Raw genomic sequence first — 19,205 nt, forward strand, 5'->3', positions numbered from 1 at the left:
ATCTCAATATTCATGCCGATAGGAGGACAGTTTGGAGAACACCCACTGCCGTTCGGCCTAGGGTGTTCGTTCTTCACTCATTGGGGTGATTATTCGCGTTAGCTTTCGTTTTATTTACGGGAAGTCAGCCATTTCATCCGTCTGTTTCTTACTGTTGAGGTCAAGTTTTGGCTAAGAAAAAAAGATCCCTAGTACATCTATCTGTTCGGTAGTGAATTCCCCAAAGCTGTGATATCGCTCACCGGAGTCATTCGAGGTTAAATTATTCCTTGTTTCCCATCGTTCATTGTGTTAAACTCGATTGGTTGGTATTTATTTAATGGTGATGGTGTAAGCCGTAACCGAATATCGTTTGGCTAGCTTTTACTTCGAGAAAAATTCTGAAACATATTTTCGCTTAGCGGGCCGATTTATGTTAAAGAATAAATCACATATTTCATAAAGCATTTTATGGACTATTTTAGACTCCAGAGTTGTATTTTATTTGAAATTAACATTCTCGTATCTCATCTCCCCCACTCGGTGGTTTAAGGAAATAATAAAATAGTGACACAGGCAATCATTCAACTTGGATCCTGTGGCGTTGTTGACAGCACGCCAAAGCTACGTAAATATTTGTTTCGAATGGCGTTGATACCTTGCCATAGCTTTCGTTTCAATTCTGAAATCTTACGTCATTGTCTCTTCCGATTTCAATTCCAAATAAAAAGCCTTACATGGACATTTCAATTTGTCAATGCGCGTGAGATATACACTTCCTGGTAACTTCATAAAATAAAAAAAACATCAAGTGCTACACAGGAGAGAAAATCTAAAATTAGTCTTGTAGTTGGGATCTGAATGCAAAAGTACCCACAAAACAAGACCTATTCATTATTTTTGTGAGTTGGGCTCTGTGCGTTCAAATTTGGTTTGGAGGAATGGATTATCATCTCTGAACAAATTAAAGGATTGAAACAAAAATGCTCTATTATGGATTTGCTCTAGGAATTCACTTCAGTTTAATGTGAAACGATTTTATAAATTTGAATAGCACGGGGAGGATAATAAAGAGAATATCGGAAAAAATACCTGTTGGATGATTTTGAAACAAAATCAAAAGCATAACGAAACTACAATATCACCTAGGCAAATTCCCGAAAGGATAACAAATTGTTTTTTTGTTAAGAAATGTCCTTTGTCCATTCAAGCTCAAAGTAAAAATTTTCATTTTCGGAATAATCATATTTTGCGTAGTTATGAATACTTTATGTATGAAACATTCTGTTTTTGTTACTTCTTGGATACTTTGAAGTAATATCGTGTAATTTACGTCATGTGTACCTTCATTGGAATTTTTTATTAGCCCAGAATTATAAAAGAGATCTAGGTTTTTAGTTCATTCATTGGGTGTTTTGATCAGCGGTAGTGCATTCAATGGCAGAAATTATAATGCAGCATTATAGTAAACTAATTGTTTATTTTTTTATTTACATGGATTCACAATGTAATCCAAAAAAGGGGGGAGGGTAAAGGTATTGCAGGAATTAGTGGAGGAGGGTCTTGCCGTAGGCGCCGTATCCGGCATAGCCGAGGGGGGCACCGTAAGCCCTGGCGGCATAACCGTAGGGAGCGGCGTGGTAGGCAGCGGCGACGGGAGCGGCGTGGTAAGCGGCAGCCACGGGGGCAGCGTGGTAGGCGAGGGGAGCGGCGACCTTAGCGACGACGGGGGCGGCGACGGCGGCCTTCACGACGGCACCTTCCTTGTGGACGACTGCGTTGAATCCGTTGACGGGGTCAGCGGTGTAGTCGACGATACGACGGGTTCCGTCGGCCTCCAAGAGGCTGTAAGATCCCTGGACGACATCTCCGCTGCGGCTCTCGTGCTGGCTCTTGGAGTCTCCGGTCAGAGCATCCTGGATGTCATAGGAGTAGGAGTACTGGGGGTTGGGGTCGAAGTCGGTGTCGACGGCGACGGCCTTGGCGACGGGGGCGGCGTAGGCAAGGGGAGCGGCGTGGGCAATGGCGGGAGCGGCGTATGCGGTACGGGCGAAGGCGGGTGCGGCATAGGCGGCGCGGGCGTAGGCGGGTGCGGCGTATCCGTGAGCGGCGTAGCCGAGGGGTGCGGCGGCGTATCCGTAGGCGGCGGGAGCACCGTAGGTGGCGACGGTGGATCCAACGACCGCTGGGCTGGAGACTAGGCCAGCGCGGGCCACGGCCACGAGGGCGGCGAGGACGATGAACTATGATAGCAAAGGACAATGATTAATTAAATTAAAATTATCCGTTGAAAATTCGCTAATGATAATCCTCTTGGATATTCAAATTTTATTTTCTTTGTTTTCTTAATCGTTAAAATATGTAAATCGTGTAAATACGATTATCACTGTTAATCCGACTTCCAACTCAAGACCTCTGAATTATGGAGGGTGTAATCCATTCCAAGACGTAGTGATGCTTACCTTGTATGCCATTGCTGTGTGGTTCACTCTTAGCTTAACACTGACCCTTCCTGTTGACCGACCGCGTATTTATACGGATTCGAATTCCTCCCCCATACATGGCCGCCGAAAGACTTTCGTTTCGTGTCGGTCCTTTGGTTCCCTCCCCTTCCTTCCCCATCGTTGCACACCTTTCGGTCATTTAGCTAACGCCCAATTCTTATCTCAGTTTGCTTTTTTCACCTCTCAAGTGATTCGACTAATAATTTTTTATTTCGTCTGACATTTCCGCTGATATAGATTTTTAATACCAGCTCACCTTTGAATAATTTGCTATTTGTAGGCAATGTTGAAAAGCAAGTTACCGATTAATGAAATAATTCGTTTCATTTTTCTTTAGTTTTATGAACCTTCGTTTGCCTTGGGGTTTTTTTCAAAACTGACATTTTGTGTAATACTTTGCACAATTATGTTGCGCTTTTTGGAACCTGTTGCATGTTATCTTTACTTTGCTGGCTATACTTCATTTCAAACTTCTCTCAGGATACAATATTTTTCGTCCAGCAAATCTTTGCAGCTTGTATAAATCTCCTTCCAGTGGTTTTCCCATTTTTCCTTTCTTTGATGGTTATTTATATATCGGATGATGGTCTTCGGCGGGTTTGTCGTTTTCTTTGCATCGTACATGCTTAGACCCTTCTTTAATTTTAAGGCTGTATTTACCTCTAATCCTTTCTCCGCAATACCAAAACAATATTTTTGGATAATTTTGCCCGGATTTGTAAGCCCTATTGATAGTTTACCCTTCTATCTTGCGTTACTCTTGCTTTATTTTTTGTTTGATTCTATATTTTAGATATATTCAAATGAAATACAAACTGAAAATTACACTTACTAACTTAACCATCCTACCATCGATTTTTCTGAGCGCATAGATCTCTTTATGACATCATTTCTTTATGGGAGTAACTTGAAACACGTTCATTTATTAAGAGAACTGAGAACACATGTTTGACCTTTATGAAATGTGGCGTACTTATAAGTTGAAGCAAAAAATAGTATTCATAAAATGTAATGTAGTTTTTTTTCATTTGGCAACGCTATTGGTGTTATCCTTTTTCATTAACCTTTTATTTTCCGTGTCTTTCCGTCCCGGTTCACTTGTGTTCCCCCGGCTCTACCCCTCCCTACCTCCCTCCTCTCACCCCGCTGCCCCGCCACCTTCGAGCGCCTGCTCCTTTCCCCACTCCCTCCCACCCACATGTCTCCCCGCCTCGTTCTTACTCCATTCTTCGCGTGGAGGTTTCCGGATTGCGAAAGGTAACATTCTCAGAAGGGCCAGAGAAATCCCGAAAGTGCGGGCTGGACCCTGGCAGTGTGGTCGGAAACGAAGGCCTTGGAATCACCCTGAAGGGGATTTAAGGCCGAGGGGAAGGTAAAGTCCTGAAGGCAACCCTCATTTCGATCAGAAAACCTATTTGATGATTTGGGCTCGTCATGATGGATTTCTCATGACCTTAAAAATATTGGAAGGGCGTACAGGAACTGACATTTGGGCAGTTACCACAATTACCTTGCCAGAACCGACGGAATTTTTCAGGTTGGCCAAAATGCATGAAACACGGTACTGGCGAGGATGCATTTAAAGTTGAGAATGATATTGATAAGTTTTGGAGCAAGCTCCTTATCCGTTTTTTAACTGCGTTTTTATCTGTGTATCAATAGGTTTCCTTTTTCTTATAGGAATCTGCCAACGCCCCTTTGCCAGAAGCATTTTTCTTTGTCTTACACCATGTTAAACGTACGTACTTTCGGATTGTGTGACAAGTTTCGCCAAATTTCTCCATCATCCGTAGGCTCGACATTTTTGGCCTCAACTTTCAGCGGAGTTACTTTAAAACTTTGTACATTACGGAATTCGACTGAATTTGCCTTCAAATAAAGAGGTCGGAGCTTGATCAATATATTCAATATCAAAAGGTTTAATAATGTTAGAGATTACATATATCGGGGATGACGACATTCATGTGTAATGATATTAATGCAGCAGTTGTTGCTCTCCGATCAAAACGTTTTCAAAGAAAATGCACCGATCAAACTAATGTATTCTTAGTTTGCAAGGTAATCTTATTCTTCCACTTCAATGATACCAGTAACTTCAGCTTCAGTAATTCATATGTCTTATCTAGAATTTCTGTTACTTAACAGTTTCAAAAGCTGTCATAAATATTACAGTTCCTACCTATTTTTTCCATTGTAATTTTTTATATTTCTCTTGTTATTTCTGCTATACTTATGATTATTAATTCTACTATGTATACTGCCATTATAGAATATATATGAGTGAGGCTAGAGATACGGAGGCTGTCGAAAAAGATGGGACAACGTCATCGGTGAGGATCGTAGAACAATGAAATTGATTTCGCACACAGCTGAAGTGTTGTGTATGATCCTCACTAGAGGGCGTAGAGGAGGGCAAATTATTATTTAGGGGTGATTTGTTTGGGTTTAGGAAAGGGAGAGGACCACGTGTTCCTGTAGCAATAATGAGATCACCAATAGAACATGGGGAACAATTAGGATTTAAACTATAGTTTCAGATGTGATGTGGTGGAACTTTTCCATAGTAACATAGACGAAAACTATGGAAATTTTCTATTTAATAAAGATGTATTTCCCACTAATTTCGACATACTTCATCATTTTACTTGAATGTAACTTGAAAATCATGTAGTATGTCGAAAATATTCGGAAATAAATCTTTATTAAGTGAAAAATTTTAATAATTGTCGTCTCTGTTATTAATCGGGATGTATTTGTTTGTTTATAAGATTTCGAGAAGGTGTTTGTAAAAGTGAATTAGTTATTAAATTGATGGATGTACGACTATTACTGAAGATGGGATCAGGTTGGAGGGATAGGCGACTTGACCGCGACATTTACAGATCTCAGACTACGCAGGTGTGAGTTGCAAATGAAGAGTCGTGATGTTAAGTGCAAAGAAAAGGTGGAAGACTGCGGTGTCCATTAATAATTATGCTTTTCAACATATAAGGTGAGGTAATGGTGAATGAGGCATGGAAAAAGTGGAGATTGGATTGAAAGCTGGTTGAGAGTTCATAAAACCAGGTTTGTGGATGATCAACCTTTAGTTATTCAGTCAGCAGACGGGTTACAGTTGTTGCGAAGAACATTAGGAAATCATTGTCACAGGTGTCGGATGAGAATAGATGTAAACAAAGCAGATTTAATGAGGTTTTTGAGAATGAGGAATACCAAGTCAAAGGTTAATATAGAAGGGCAAAAACTAGAGTACGTGGAACGCTATACCCTTGCTCGCAGTTTTTTGTACCAAGATGGTCAAGGCAGAATGGATATGATTAGGGGAATTGTGCTTGGGAAAGAAGCTTTCACAAAGAGTAGGGAATTGATTACTGGGACGTTGAGTGAGGATGTTGAGAAAAGATTATTGAAAACTTTGATATTGAGAGTGGTTTTTCTTGGTACGAAAACATGGTCCTTGGAACAAGATGAAAATAAAGTGCTTGGAATTGCGGTGGAGGAGAGGGGGTTATTGGATAGGTCTAAATGAGGCAGGAAATCTGGTCGCGGAGTATTTTCGTTGGCGATGGAATACTTAAGACTGTGATTTAGGGGATAATATTAGGCAAGTAAGGTAAGGGTAGGAAAAGGGTTGGGAAGGTGGAATGAATAAATGGAGGAAGAAAGTATGCTGAATACATGAAGGGTTTTTTCAGTGTCTCATTTCACATATTCATTATTCTTGAGAGAGACTAAGAAATATTTCGGTGTTCAATCTATTCCATGAATTCGCTTTAAGCAGTAGGCTACTTAATAATAATGCGGATAATAATACCTTTAATCTCTAAAACTATTGAAATATACAAAATTATTTATTCTTTACATTTTTTGTACCTACCTGAAATTTTTCTGCGTTCTTTAATGACTACATTTCGAATTGGCAGTTTGATTCAATCATTGTTCTAAATTATTTTTCTTCAGTTCCACAACAAGGGAATATAGATTATATTCGCGCCTTCGTTTTCTCTCTCAGAAATGAAGAATAAATTATTTACGAATTTATTCCGGATAGAGAATAAATTAACGCGTCGATGAATTTCTTAATGTGGTTGTTTGGAGAATCTTAGTATAGGTATGGACTTCAGGATCGTATAGCATCGAATATTGGTATGATTTCTTGTATCTGATTTTCCATATCTATTAACGATGAAAGTCAACGTGTGTTTTATTAATGAAAGAAAAGTTGCAAGAATATGATTCTGAGGCTTAGTCATGAAGGTGAGTCAATTGCGTTTTAAATATATCTAGAAACTTTGATAGAAGACTCAATGTAGTCATACGTTTGAATTGTAGATCTAGCAGCAAATAATTGAAATTCCTTAAATAATTTGAAATTAGTATCGTTTTCATCAATAATGATGCTAAAATACAATAAAACATTGCGTTTATGTGGGGCTCTTAATTCACATTATCGGGTTCTATGTGTTAAATCTATTGTCACGGTTCGCCGTTAGGAATGGATATTTACGATTATGATTAATTAATACTTTTTATGGCTGCACTCAGAATCTGCTGTATTTGCTTCATTTTGAAACGTATTTTGGTTGCTTTCGGATATAATTTATTTCATTATAATTTTTAGATGAAGTCTTATGAAATCTTCCGTCAGTAATTTATATTATTGTGCACGTTTCTTCCCATAACGCATGTTGTAATTTCTGTTGTAATTTTTGTAGTAATTTTCAATTGGGTAAGATGGTAGAGTTTATTTGCAAATATTGTTGCTTTTGTGATGTAGGAAGTCTGAATGTCTGTTATTGCAGATATGACTTCATCTTAAATTTTTTTAGGCCAAACATTTTTTAGTAAGCTATCGGGAAAATATTTTTTCTTCACAATCTTGTTGAACCTTTTTGTTGGACTGTGAAAGTTCAATCTTTGTCGTATCCAATACAAGTTTGAATGCGAGAAATGTTGTATACTAATACTGATATGGTATTTTCTTTTATATCAACGGCTGTAATGTGGTCGAAATACCTGGAATGTGAAGGGATATGATATCAAAAGAGGAAAATATTATTCACGGGGTTGCAGTAAAATGGGGCATACCATTAAACCAGATGCTATGATGACGAAATCTTGTCTGAAGCATAGCATTTCTCATTAGCTTCTTTTGGATTACCCATCCATATTTATATATTTTTCTTCACATTACTATAAATGGCACTATGAGTCGATATCAATTGAACCAATCACATTAAATCAGCTTTGTTTAAGACAAAAAAAACTATTCGTTGATATTTGATGAGAAACTATTTCACTCTTATCAGTGATTGAGATGAATTTGAAATGGAAATGTTGACAGGTGAAGGGCATATTGTGCATTTTGAAAATCGTTAAAAATCCTTTCCATGAGGGACATTCTCCCTTCAATTTGATGGATAATTTCTTTAAATAATCGCCCCTTTGAGTGATTTTATTAAACGTGAAAGGTCAATATCGTTTATTGCTGGAAGCCTGGTATTATTCTGCTCCATGGGCGACCACTTTTGTATAGTTATGTAACAGAACTAATTAAAAGTGCCCAGGGCTACAGATTTAGAAATACTTAAAACTCAAGTTGATGTTATTATTATAGTTTTATTATTAGTTTCTTATATTCTTCGACGTTAACCATACCCTTAGTTCTGGTCGAAAGACTGGTTTTTACATTTTAATGATCTTTGGCTTTTAAATTAAAGAGAAAATTCGATGGAAAGTTGCCTTTTGATATCCGTCTATCATCATTCTCACAGCAGACAGGTGGCAGATATGATATTTATTATGTACTTAAAGGTTTCCGTAAATTTTTGTTTTCACTTAGCAAAAATTCTTCTACTTGGTGGACATTCCTCGAAAGGGTCTATGCACTAATTTGCACCAAGAAGTACGAGTAGTAGTAGTAGTATCCGTATCCAGTATAGCAATGCGACATGTTTTTAGTAAGATTTGTGACATTCTGAAGTCGTCATAGTATGCTATAAGGTAATAATAAATGGAAAAATACTTGTATTTTGGTGTTAATATTAATGAAAAGAATCAATTTGTATCATCGTGCGTAATTCAGAAAATGCCATAGATTAATTAAAAATCCTGTGTGGCACTGAAATGGTGCATTTCAGTGCCACACATGGCGCATTATCAGCGACGATAAATCTGAACAAGGGCCGATATTATGGTTCGCCTCTGCATTGCATATCAGAATACATTGAGATCAGTTTCCGAATAATTGGAAGGGACTGAAATAGCAAAAACTAAAATTAACATCTTTAGAATCAATCGATTCCCTCGAATGATCTTTCATTAAATACCTCGTTTGCTCCTTGAGATAGAATACTTAAGATAAAAATAATGAGTAAATGAGAAGTCTTACATAATGTAAACTGAGAGTTTTATTTATTTGTTTATTTATTTACATGGACCAAAAGTTTAATCCAAGGGAATAGGAAGTGAGGAGTATTTAGTGGAGGAGGGTCTTGCCGTATGCGCCGTATCCGGCATAGCCGAAGGGAGCGGCGTGGTAGGCAGCGGCGACGGGGGCGGCGTAGGCGGCGACGGGGGCGGCGACGGCGGCCTTAACGACGGCACCTTCCTTGTGGACGACTGCGTTGAATCCGTTGACGGGGTCAGCGGTGTAGTCGACGATACGACGGGTTCCGTCGGCCTCCAAGAGGCTGTAAGATCCCTGGACGACATCTCCGCTGCGGCTCTCGTGCTGGCTCTTGGAGTCTCCGGTCAGAGCATCCTGGATGTCATAGGAGTAGGAGTACTGGGGGTTGGGGTCGAAGTCGGTGTCGACGGCGACGGCCTTGGCGACGGGGGCGGCGTAGGCAAGGGGAGCGGCGTGGGCGTAGGCGGGTGCGGCGTATGCGGTATGAGCAATGGCAGGTGCGGCGTATGCGGCACGGGCGAAAGCGGGTGCGGCATAGGCGGCACGGGCGTAGGCGGGTGCGGCGTATCCGTGAGCGGCGTAGCCGAGGGGTGCGGCGGCGTATCCGTAGGCGGCGGGAGCACCGTAGGTGGCGACGGTGGATCCAACGACCGCTGGGCTGGAGACGAGACCAGCGCGGGCCACGGCCACGAGGGCGGCGAGGACGATGAACTATGATGGCAAAGGACAACGATGAATTAAATTAAAGTTTTGTCTTCAAACGGGAAAACGTTCATTGGCAAAATTTATTCCTTATGCATTGCCGAAAATTTAAACTATTTCTTTTTAATCTCTAGATTTTTAACCACTATTATCCAACGTCCAATGTAAAATCTCGAAAAATTGACCGGCGTAATCCATTTGCTACCGAAGTTATGCTTACCTTGTATGCCATTGCTATTTGCTTAACTCTTAGCTTAACACTGACCCTTCCTGGAGATCGACTGCGTATTTATACGGATTCGAATTCCTCCCTCGTGCGTGGCTGTCCAAAGACTTTCGTTTCTTCCCGGTCCTTTGGTTTCTCCCACTCCTTCCAGCGTCTTTGCACACCTCTCTGCCATTTAGCTAACGCCCTTTTTTCATTCTTGAATCTCATTTTTTTATCTCTCTTGTCGTAATATGTCAGGTATTCTTTTATTTGTTCACCCCACCTACACCTATGAATACTTTGTTCGATGGATTCTCTATTTTCGCTCTCTCGTTACTGGTGTATTTTTTATTTGGCATATTTCGATTTCCAATATTTTAATTTGAATAGCACGCATTGATTATTAAATTGGCAATATCGTAATTTTTTATCTATTTTTTTCATTTTTTTGGCGCACTGCTGACGCAAGATGTCGTAAGCCTGCTCATCCAGAAGATGTGGTTTCGATTTCCGCGTACTAGGTAAATTTAACTGATTTTTTAAGTTGTTGTTTCTTAAAAAATGCTGTTAAATGATTTAAATATTATTCAGATCGTAATTCAACCGCATTCAAAAGACGGCTTGAATTAATCCGTCTTCAGGAAAAATGCGCTCTTGCATTGAATTTTTTTACTGCATCGAAGGGAATTAATATGTTAAGTTCTCATTTTCTTAGTCCTTCATTTCCCTCTCTCCCGTTCCATACGCGTTCTGTGGGTCAGCCTCTCCGTTTCGGTCCAATAATGTTTGTTCATCTCTTCCCCTTCCTTTCCTCCGGTCCTCAACTGGAGGTTTCCGCAATACTCGACATTAGGGACCGGAGAAATCGTGAGTGAGGATTGGACCCTAGCAACAGGTCGTGGTGGGAGTTATGAGGCGAGGCCTTGAAATGGTTGCAGGAGAGAGAACGCTCAAGGGGAGGAAAGCCACGGAGGCACCAGCTATTCCCCGCTGAAAATCAAAGACAGGTCGCAATTCGTCAGTTATTCCTGACCTTGAGGCTGTAAACTGACTAATAGGCTCTCTTTGTACAGTTCTCAGCCCCTTTTTTTTCAAACTCACAGAGCAGATGCCGTAGAAATGCGTCATTGGTATGCATGTACAATGTAGTGTAATATATGGCAAAGGATATATAGTCTGTAGGTTTGATGATAGGTACGAAAGAAAGAAATAAGGAAATAGCTGAAAGGTGAACGAGGGATTTGAGAGTCCAAGGAAAGGACCATTGTGCAATGATGTTGTCCCGTCATTTGACCCGTTGAGTTCTGTCCAATTTTCGTGTGAAAAAAGCAAGAATGGAGACTTGGTGGCATATTCGGTGGAGCGTTTGGCAACTGGCTGCGGAGTCCCGAGTTCAAATTCTGGTAAACTCAGCCTGTAATGATTTCAGCGAAGAGACATTTCGTTTTTTACAACATTAGGGAGCGAAAGGTTCCGTGGGGAAATAATCTGACCCCGTCATGTGTGAATTTCACACGTCTTAATATTAGTGCAGGGATTTCTTTACTTAAGCTTTTGTCGTAACAAACCGTCGGGTTCAATACTGTTCATAGTACATGGATGTGGGGAAAAAAATATTTTCAATTATTTCTTTGGTTACGTCATTTAATTTCCTCTGTGTTTCCCCATTGGCAATACCTACTCACATAAATGAGCTTTCGTAAAATGCGAGCATGTGTGTGATCTAAAAATCCCTAACCGTGACCTAATTTCACATGGAGTTTCCCATTCTACTTTTACCGTTGCGAATGTATTTTACTTTCTCTCGTACCAATGATTGACAAATTTTGCTGCTCGAAATTAAAGCTACTTTCTTCATTTTCTATTCAAAGGTCTTATGCGCATAGGTCTCGGATTTGCTTAAAAACTTACAGAAATTCTCAAGATGCGGTGTCAAAGCGAGGTGACTTTTCTTCGTTCATTCATCATTCATTAGTCGACAATTCCCGTAAAACAGTTTCTAGCTTTCATTTACTTCTCCGACGTCCACTTGTCCTGGTAAATTTCGTCATGTGGATTGAGATAGCTCCCAACTATATTTTATGTAAAATTTCTATTCTAATGATTCTTCTGTAAATGGTTCAAACTCATTTTCAAAAGCATTAAAATTCTTTCAAGTAATCTTTTCAAACTTTATTTTAATATAAGACTGCGCTTCGTCATAAAATATCATATCTATCAGAAACTGCCGGTTAAAATTGTTTATATTTTCACTGCGATTTTTCAATGCGAGAATTAAGTAGTAAATAGTTGGCATCTTGCTAATAGTTAAAACCGTAATATTCTTACATTCCTAATGATGTTTTCCCTGTATTTAATGAACTTACGTTATTACGAGCCTACCGATAGCTTTTAGGGGTATTATTTGAGGAAATATTACTACGACACTATTTATTACTTGCCTCGCTGATATGAGTATATTTCCTCAAAATGTACTTTTAAGAATACATATATCTCTATTTGGGGTAGAACCTACCGAATAGTTACATTATCTAGACTCCTACAAAAACCTAGGGTTTTAGTTATGCTCATGTCCCCAGGAGAGGAAATTATGTCACATATGAGTTCCTGGACGGAGGGTTTTGGCTTAAAAACCCGTGTAATGTCTCTGAACAACCTTATCTAAAAATCCAAACGGGAAATTGTGTGATTATTAAAACTTTGCGAGAAAGTGACTGGTAGCACAGAAATGAGAGCTGTCCACTCTCATTCCAGAATTATGAATTAAACACGTTTTAGGGGTTATTCAGTGTAAGTAATCAGGCCATCCTCTGAGTCTGTCGAAAACAAGAATATTTTTTTTTTCAAGATGAAATCACAACACAATGAATAACCCGAGGGTTGGTTGGATAGGTAAGGGGAGAGGTCACCTCGCACTAAATCCTTTACAGCGCAGGAAATTCTCGCATTAACAGGGTAGGGGGGGGCCAGGTCCTTTCCATGTGCCGCCTATAGTTTACCAGGAAAATCCTGTGACCAAAAATGACACGGCTTAGGTGAAGCTGAGGGGCCTAGAGGCGTCACAGGGAATTTAACCTATACCCTCCGGTTAGTACCCCGCGCTCTACCGACTGGACTGACGCACTCCTGAAAATGGCTTAGAAAGAAAAAAGTATTGCACTGCCCTAGGATCCTCAAGATGCATTTCATTGGACCAAATGTGAATTGTGATGTGATGCCCAAGGAGCATCATTCAGTGTGGTAAATATGTCCACTGGTATTGAAGGTAATGAATTGCGCAGCCAATTCCTTTATCCCTTCCTTCGTAATCTAGCACAAACGTCTTTCATCACTTGGCTATTTTAAATCATCCTGTACGTACCATGGTATTCTTCCTCCGTTTGCGGTGTCTAAGAAATGATGTTACATCCATGATGAACGCATTTAGTTTCCCACATCATTGCTATGTCTTCAATGGAATTTTTCCCTCGGTAACTCTTAGGCGACGTATTAATTTTGTCGCCCAATCCATTGAATTTCCTCACGCTGCTATTTCTTACATCTCTCAGTCGCACTAAAGGAGGCATCTTACTTACTGAATCGTTCTCGTATTTCCTGGCTAGAGGTATTTAAGGTTTGGTTGTTGCTTCTAACAGAAAGTGTTCTTTGCATTCATAACGAAGGGGTGCCTTCCCTAATTTTTAAAATATTCATTTTTTACGCTTGAATCCAATGTATGGGTCTTCAAATTGTATTATTTCAGGTTGTTCTTTTTTCTTTCTCTTCTCCATGAACGCTAACATCCTTGCCAAGTCTTACTTCTCGGTAGAAATTTCGATGCAAATATAAGTGTAGTAGTTCGTAATCTCAATATTGTTATGATTTCTCCCTATTTCTACGCACACGTTTGTCTTTCACTTTGTCATTTGAGTTAAATAGCGACGGTTATGTTAAATATTCCCAACGTCCTGCGTCCTTTGTTTTGGTTTTTCTCTACATGAATACTGTCTACAATTTAGCCAGTGTAAACCTTTTGCTGCTGTAGTTTATTCGATTTTCCTCCAGAACCCAAACTTAATTTATGCTTGCTCTAATTACTTCGCGATGTGATTTTTCCTGCGATTAATCTGAGAGCAAGCACATAGCCTTTATTCCTCCTCTGTTTTTTAGATCCAAATAAATCCTCGGTTATGGCCTTTGAATATCCAGCCATGGAGGGAACAAATTTCTTCGGAATATTTTTTTCATAAGTTATATTAAATCGTTTCCCTACGAACGGGAACAAATTTTCACAGTGTCCTTTCTCTTTGGATAAAGTAGAGATTACGATTTTATCGTCCGTCAATATACCTAATTGAAAGAATTACACACTAGTCCGTGGAGCCCCGATAAAGTGTTAATCACCAGCATTTCCTTAGTTCAGATGTTTTTCTTGGATCACTATTGATTTGTTATCACGAATGCCCTTCACTGCAGTGTCAAATTCATCCTCGAGTAGTGATTCTCTTTCTCACTATCATCGTGTCTTCATTTGAATGCCTGCATTTCCTTACTCTCCGTCGTCAGTTGCTCTCCAAACTTTCAATTTCACTCTATTTCCATCTTTAGTGAGAGTTTCATAATGATCCTTTTGGATGTTATTGAACTTTGGTGTTTGTATACTGAAGTGGTATCTCACGTTTCTGTAAGCTGCTTCACAAGTTTTCCTTGCGGAAGGTTATGTTATGATCTTCCTCAAACAGGTTCTTCATCCATTTTTTTAGCCTTGGTGTCATTTGGTTGGTTTATCTTTTCGGTTTTTTCCCCTCCGATTAATAAAATTTTTGAACTTTCTCCTCTTCTCCTCTCTAACTAATACTTTATCTGAGTAAGGAAACAACTGCTGAGATTCATGTTTTCAGTTTTTTTTTATTATTTCACTATTTAGGGGTATCCAGCTTCTATCGATCGAGTCTTTATTCCTCTCAGCTTGCAATTATTTTTCCAGAATTCATTAAAATGATTATTTAGCTATAAAAAATCTTCGGCTGGTTTTTCGTCGTTATTTTATCTTTCAATGGTTACCCACTGCTTTCATTGGTTTCTGTAATTGAAAGTATTTGATTACTACTAAATTTTGGTGGTTACTATGGGCTTGCCCCTGGTTGTTATTACTGTCTTATCTGCATATCAAACATTCTTTTTTAAAGAGTGTACTCAATTAGATGAATTCCCTTGTCTTTCGATAGTTTCTTTATATGTTGCTTATGAATCAGAGCGTTTACAAATTAGCTGAATAACATAAATAATATCCCAAATCCAGATCTTACTACCATTTACCTTGTTTTCCTTCTTCAATGATAAGGCTCTTCTTGTCCAAGAAGGTCAAGTTTAAAGGAATGTGTTTTTAAGGATGTAGAAATAATGTGCTTGAGGTGTCCCCGCCGCATTGGGATAGCTGAAACGTAAAGGCCTACAAAGCGTCCAAAGAAGCCTTGAATGTCCCTGAGGTTTCCTCTTATTTAGTGCCTACCTATGGAAGGCAATATGGTTACGTTGAGGAACGCGGCTCTTTCGCGTTGGAGGGAATGTTGGAGGCTATTACCGAGCAATCAACTTAGTGAAATGAAGTCCGTGAAATTAGCTTCGCCTACTTCCGGCAGGAGTAGTCGAGGTCGCAGTCACTCGCACGAGGATCGGACATTGTAATCTCACCCACTCGTATCTATTTTCGTAAGAATAGGCAGCCCCACTGCAACAATTTCGACTTTCCATAAAGTGTGTGGCATGTCCTGACGGAATGTGAAAAGTATCGGGCTTAGCAAGGAATGTGAAAAGTATCGCGCTTAGCGGGGAATGCTGAACATTAAGGCTGTAGCATGCCATATTCCAGGTGATAATCGTGAGAACGTCAGCAACTTAATAATATTCTTAAAAGAGTCAAGTATTTAAACTAGATGTTTTTATCGATTTTTAACTATGCAAATATTATAATATGAAATCTAAATAGGCTGTGTGTGGTGCAAAATGACCTTGGTCAACAAGGCACCCTTCTAAACGAAATATCTACGTACTTCCTATGATAACACTCTGCTCTCCTGTGGTTATAAGATTGTCGTGTCCTGATTTTTATAGCATATGTGACATCATTTAGATTTTTCTAGTTTACGTCACTCCTTTTGATGCTATTCTTTGAAATTGTGTTTATTTCCCGCTCTCCGCTACATCAAGTGAAATAATTGTTGTTACACATATTACTAATACGTCTGGCTTCACTCATGCTCAAACCGCGATCCGATCCTCCGCGTAATTGGCACGTTTCGTTTAACGGTAAACTCGCACTAGTCACAGTAAGGCTTCATAGGGTTTTTTTTATTTTTTTTAAACGGGTTTGGTAGGAGTAGAGACATCCTAACCAACCCTTGCTTGTTCATCCCAGTAGCAACATACATGGTTATAGAACACTGCTTTATGTTGATTGAGGGGATACCTGCTCACGCTTTAATTCCCCTTTTGTCTTCAATTGCCTAAGATATACGATATGAGATTTTTAAACAGTTATTAACATAAACTCTCAAGTATCCAATAGATACATAATGATGCATTTAACATTACATACTTAACTATTCACAGAACACAGAGAGCATTAGAATTTAGGCACTTCAAGTACAATTAGTACATATTTTCACAGTATTCAGCACAAGTACAGAAACATACAGTATAATATATACAGATACAAATAGTTTGTATCGTGCATGTACGATATATTTTGGGTTTTTACCTAGTTGTGCCTACCCCTGTTGGGTAGTTACCTTGTAGTAGCCCGTTAAATAGGAGAATTTACACTGCCAATAAAATATGTTAGATGTGTCTGCTTAATTACTTAATCGCCACTTATGTGACGAAATCAAATAGGAGTTTACAATTGGTATTTAAACAGAATAATACTATTTCGCGAACTTTATTTTCATGGCATCTTACTAAATGTTAAAATACTACGCCTTCCATTCATCTCCGCTTGTTAATTGTTAATTGCCCACCCGCCAAGAAATCTTTCTCATATTGAAGATGACTTCTATATCTATGGGCCGAGCCACCAAACTCTGCTGATAGTATAAACGACTTGAGGCTCAAAGAGAAGAAGAAGCATTTTTTTTAAACGAAGACAAAATAATCAATTGTTAATGACCGCCGGAGAAATAATCAATCGGAGCGAAATGTTATGGTAATGGTTTTTTCATAAATCATTTGAAATAACACTACTTATAGCTGCTAACTGTACTTGGCGAGCATGGTATTTAATTTTAAATTTTTATTTGTTTTATTGAGCTAAAAGAAGGTCAAAAGCGCTAAAAACAAAGAAGAAGACTGATATTCTGCGAGTAGACGAGAATATGCTGGAAAGTTGAGCCTTTGCATACTTTTCGGAGCACAATTGGGAAGAACTCTCCCAAATTTTGCATAACTCATGAAGGTTTGATAACATATCGGGTGACGTGTTTGAGGATCCTGGGTTCGAATATCGAGTGATTTATCTGATCAGCCACTTCTGATTGTCTTGTTAATAACAGCCTAACAAGTGGTGAGATTGAGAAAGGGTTAGCCTGGGGTTCGATTTACTCTCACCCATCGCAACCAACCTCAGGATTGAGTACTCTGGTTGAATGTATTTTTATTATTAATTTCATAATATTTTGTCGAATCATATTGCATTCAATAATACTTGTGTGTTCCCTCCTACCTTAACTGTAACCTCTCACATATTTGGTAAGGATCGGTCGATGAACTTGGAATATATTAATGCGACTAGTTTTTTGATATTTTCATTTTTTTTCTTGGGAATTCAGGAAAAAGTTTCCTGCTTCCACAGAAGTTATTTCTCTCCTTTGCATCTTAAGTTACGTTTTTATTTAGAACAATACGTGATAAATTCAGAGCATAAAATAATTAATGTACATAATTTTCCAAAAAAGTTTTTTTTTTCTTTTCCGTCCATGAAAAATATGTCTGTGAAGAGGACGGAATGTAAGCACATTTGTGTGAAGATCAGTATGAATGGAAAGGTCTTACTAACATGCCATTAGATGGAGGGGATGTTCATTATGAAAAAAGTACTTCCTTCATCCGTAAAGGCATCTGAACCATTCCATTTAGGGATTTCATTTCCCAATGGCAGCATTTCTACAAATTTTTATCCGATAAATTTTAATGAAAATCCTCCATTAAAAGAAAATCATTGATGCAACATCATTGAAATTCGGATATGTTTTGCGTTTCTATATACTTACACAGGTATTCGTATCAAGCCGCATACATCCATAATTATTATAAAGGAAATGAAAATGAAGGCATGAGAGGAAAGAGAAAGAAAGAGATTTTCCGCGAGGAAATGTATCGTAGGACACGCAAAGATGGGCAAGTGGGCGTACATTTCATGCAAATGTAAGAGATTTGTTGATGAATAAATATATTTAATGCATGTGAGTTAATTAAGGTAATTTATTCTGTGATTCTTTGAGAATGGTATTACTTTATTCCTGAATGGATTTCATTTTGCGTTTCCTCGGTCAATAGTATTACAATGGTTATTTTAATTGAAACCATTATGTATTGAAAAGGGACTTCGTAGTCCAATGGATAGAGGTTTGGGCCGCCGACTGGAGGGCCTTTGTACCATTCTGGGTGACGCCTGTGGTCATCCTCAGCTTTATGCATGCTTTTCGATTTTACGGTTACTAGATCTGCCTGGAAAGCCCAGACGGCTCTGGGAAAGGAACTGCCCCCCTCTCCCGCCGACCCTGATGAGTGAATTTCACACGCCGTTATGTTCAATACTAAGTGAGCTCTATCTTCAACTTTCTTGTCAACCTTCGGCTTTATTGCTTTGCTAATGTATTGAAAGTCAGCATCGAAAAAGTGTAACTAACTCCAACGACTATTTGAGCGTCCAGAGTTGAATTGCTGTAATAAGTAAATGAAATTGTAATTCGGATATAAAATCACATTTATCTATTACCGCTGTTTACTGTGTGCGTTCTTACTAGCTGTATATCTCCCAAGGACAAATCTTATATTATTATCACTTTTTAAACAGTATTACTTTGTCCTGAGATATACTAATGCTGCATGGGCTGGGGTTTTCAGGACCATATAACCCATGAACAATCACTAGGGATAATTTTAGTTCTTATATGAGTCTGAATATCAATTCCGCCATGGTGCTGGACCAGCTGTTTTGATGATTCGATCAGTACACATTTTTTTACGCTGTAATCCTTATGTATAAGAGTTAGTCGTCTTTTCGAGGTTCGGGTTGTTTAAATTGCCATTTTTCACAATCTTAAGCATTGTGAGAGAGCCATCTACTCTCTTAGTATAATTTGGGCATGAGTATTTATATTACAGCATATATTTATTAAAACAGTTTATATTATTTATATTTAGT

General features: G+C 38.8%; 2 protein-coding genes across 2 annotated transcripts; both read right to left on the minus strand.

Annotated features, from left to right (window-relative positions):
• Positions 1-1,526: 1,526 nt before the first annotated feature.
• Positions 1,527-2,453, minus strand: LOC139689968 (larval cuticle protein A3A-like). The gene is made up of 2 exons (XM_071587164.1): positions 2,442-2,453; positions 1,527-2,222 (listed from the first exon to the last, which is right to left on the minus strand). Exons 1-2 carry the CDS (start codon positions 2,451-2,453, stop codon positions 1,527-1,529), a joined length of 708 nt encoding a protein of 235 aa, XP_071443265.1.
• A 6,508-nt stretch (positions 2,454-8,961) lies between these two features.
• Positions 8,962-9,826, minus strand: LOC139690056 (cuticle protein 21-like). The gene is made up of 2 exons (XM_071587285.1): positions 9,815-9,826; positions 8,962-9,603 (listed from the first exon to the last, which is right to left on the minus strand). Exons 1-2 carry the CDS (start codon positions 9,824-9,826, stop codon positions 8,962-8,964), a joined length of 654 nt encoding a protein of 217 aa, XP_071443386.1.
• Positions 9,827-19,205: the final 9,379 nt, after the last annotated feature.

Source organism: Hetaerina americana, unplaced genomic scaffold, assembly GCF_022747635.1.
Source record: "Hetaerina americana unplaced genomic scaffold, ioHetAmer1.1.p SCAF_1, whole genome shotgun sequence".
Taxonomy (NCBI): domain Eukaryota; kingdom Metazoa; phylum Arthropoda; class Insecta; order Odonata; family Calopterygidae; genus Hetaerina; species Hetaerina americana.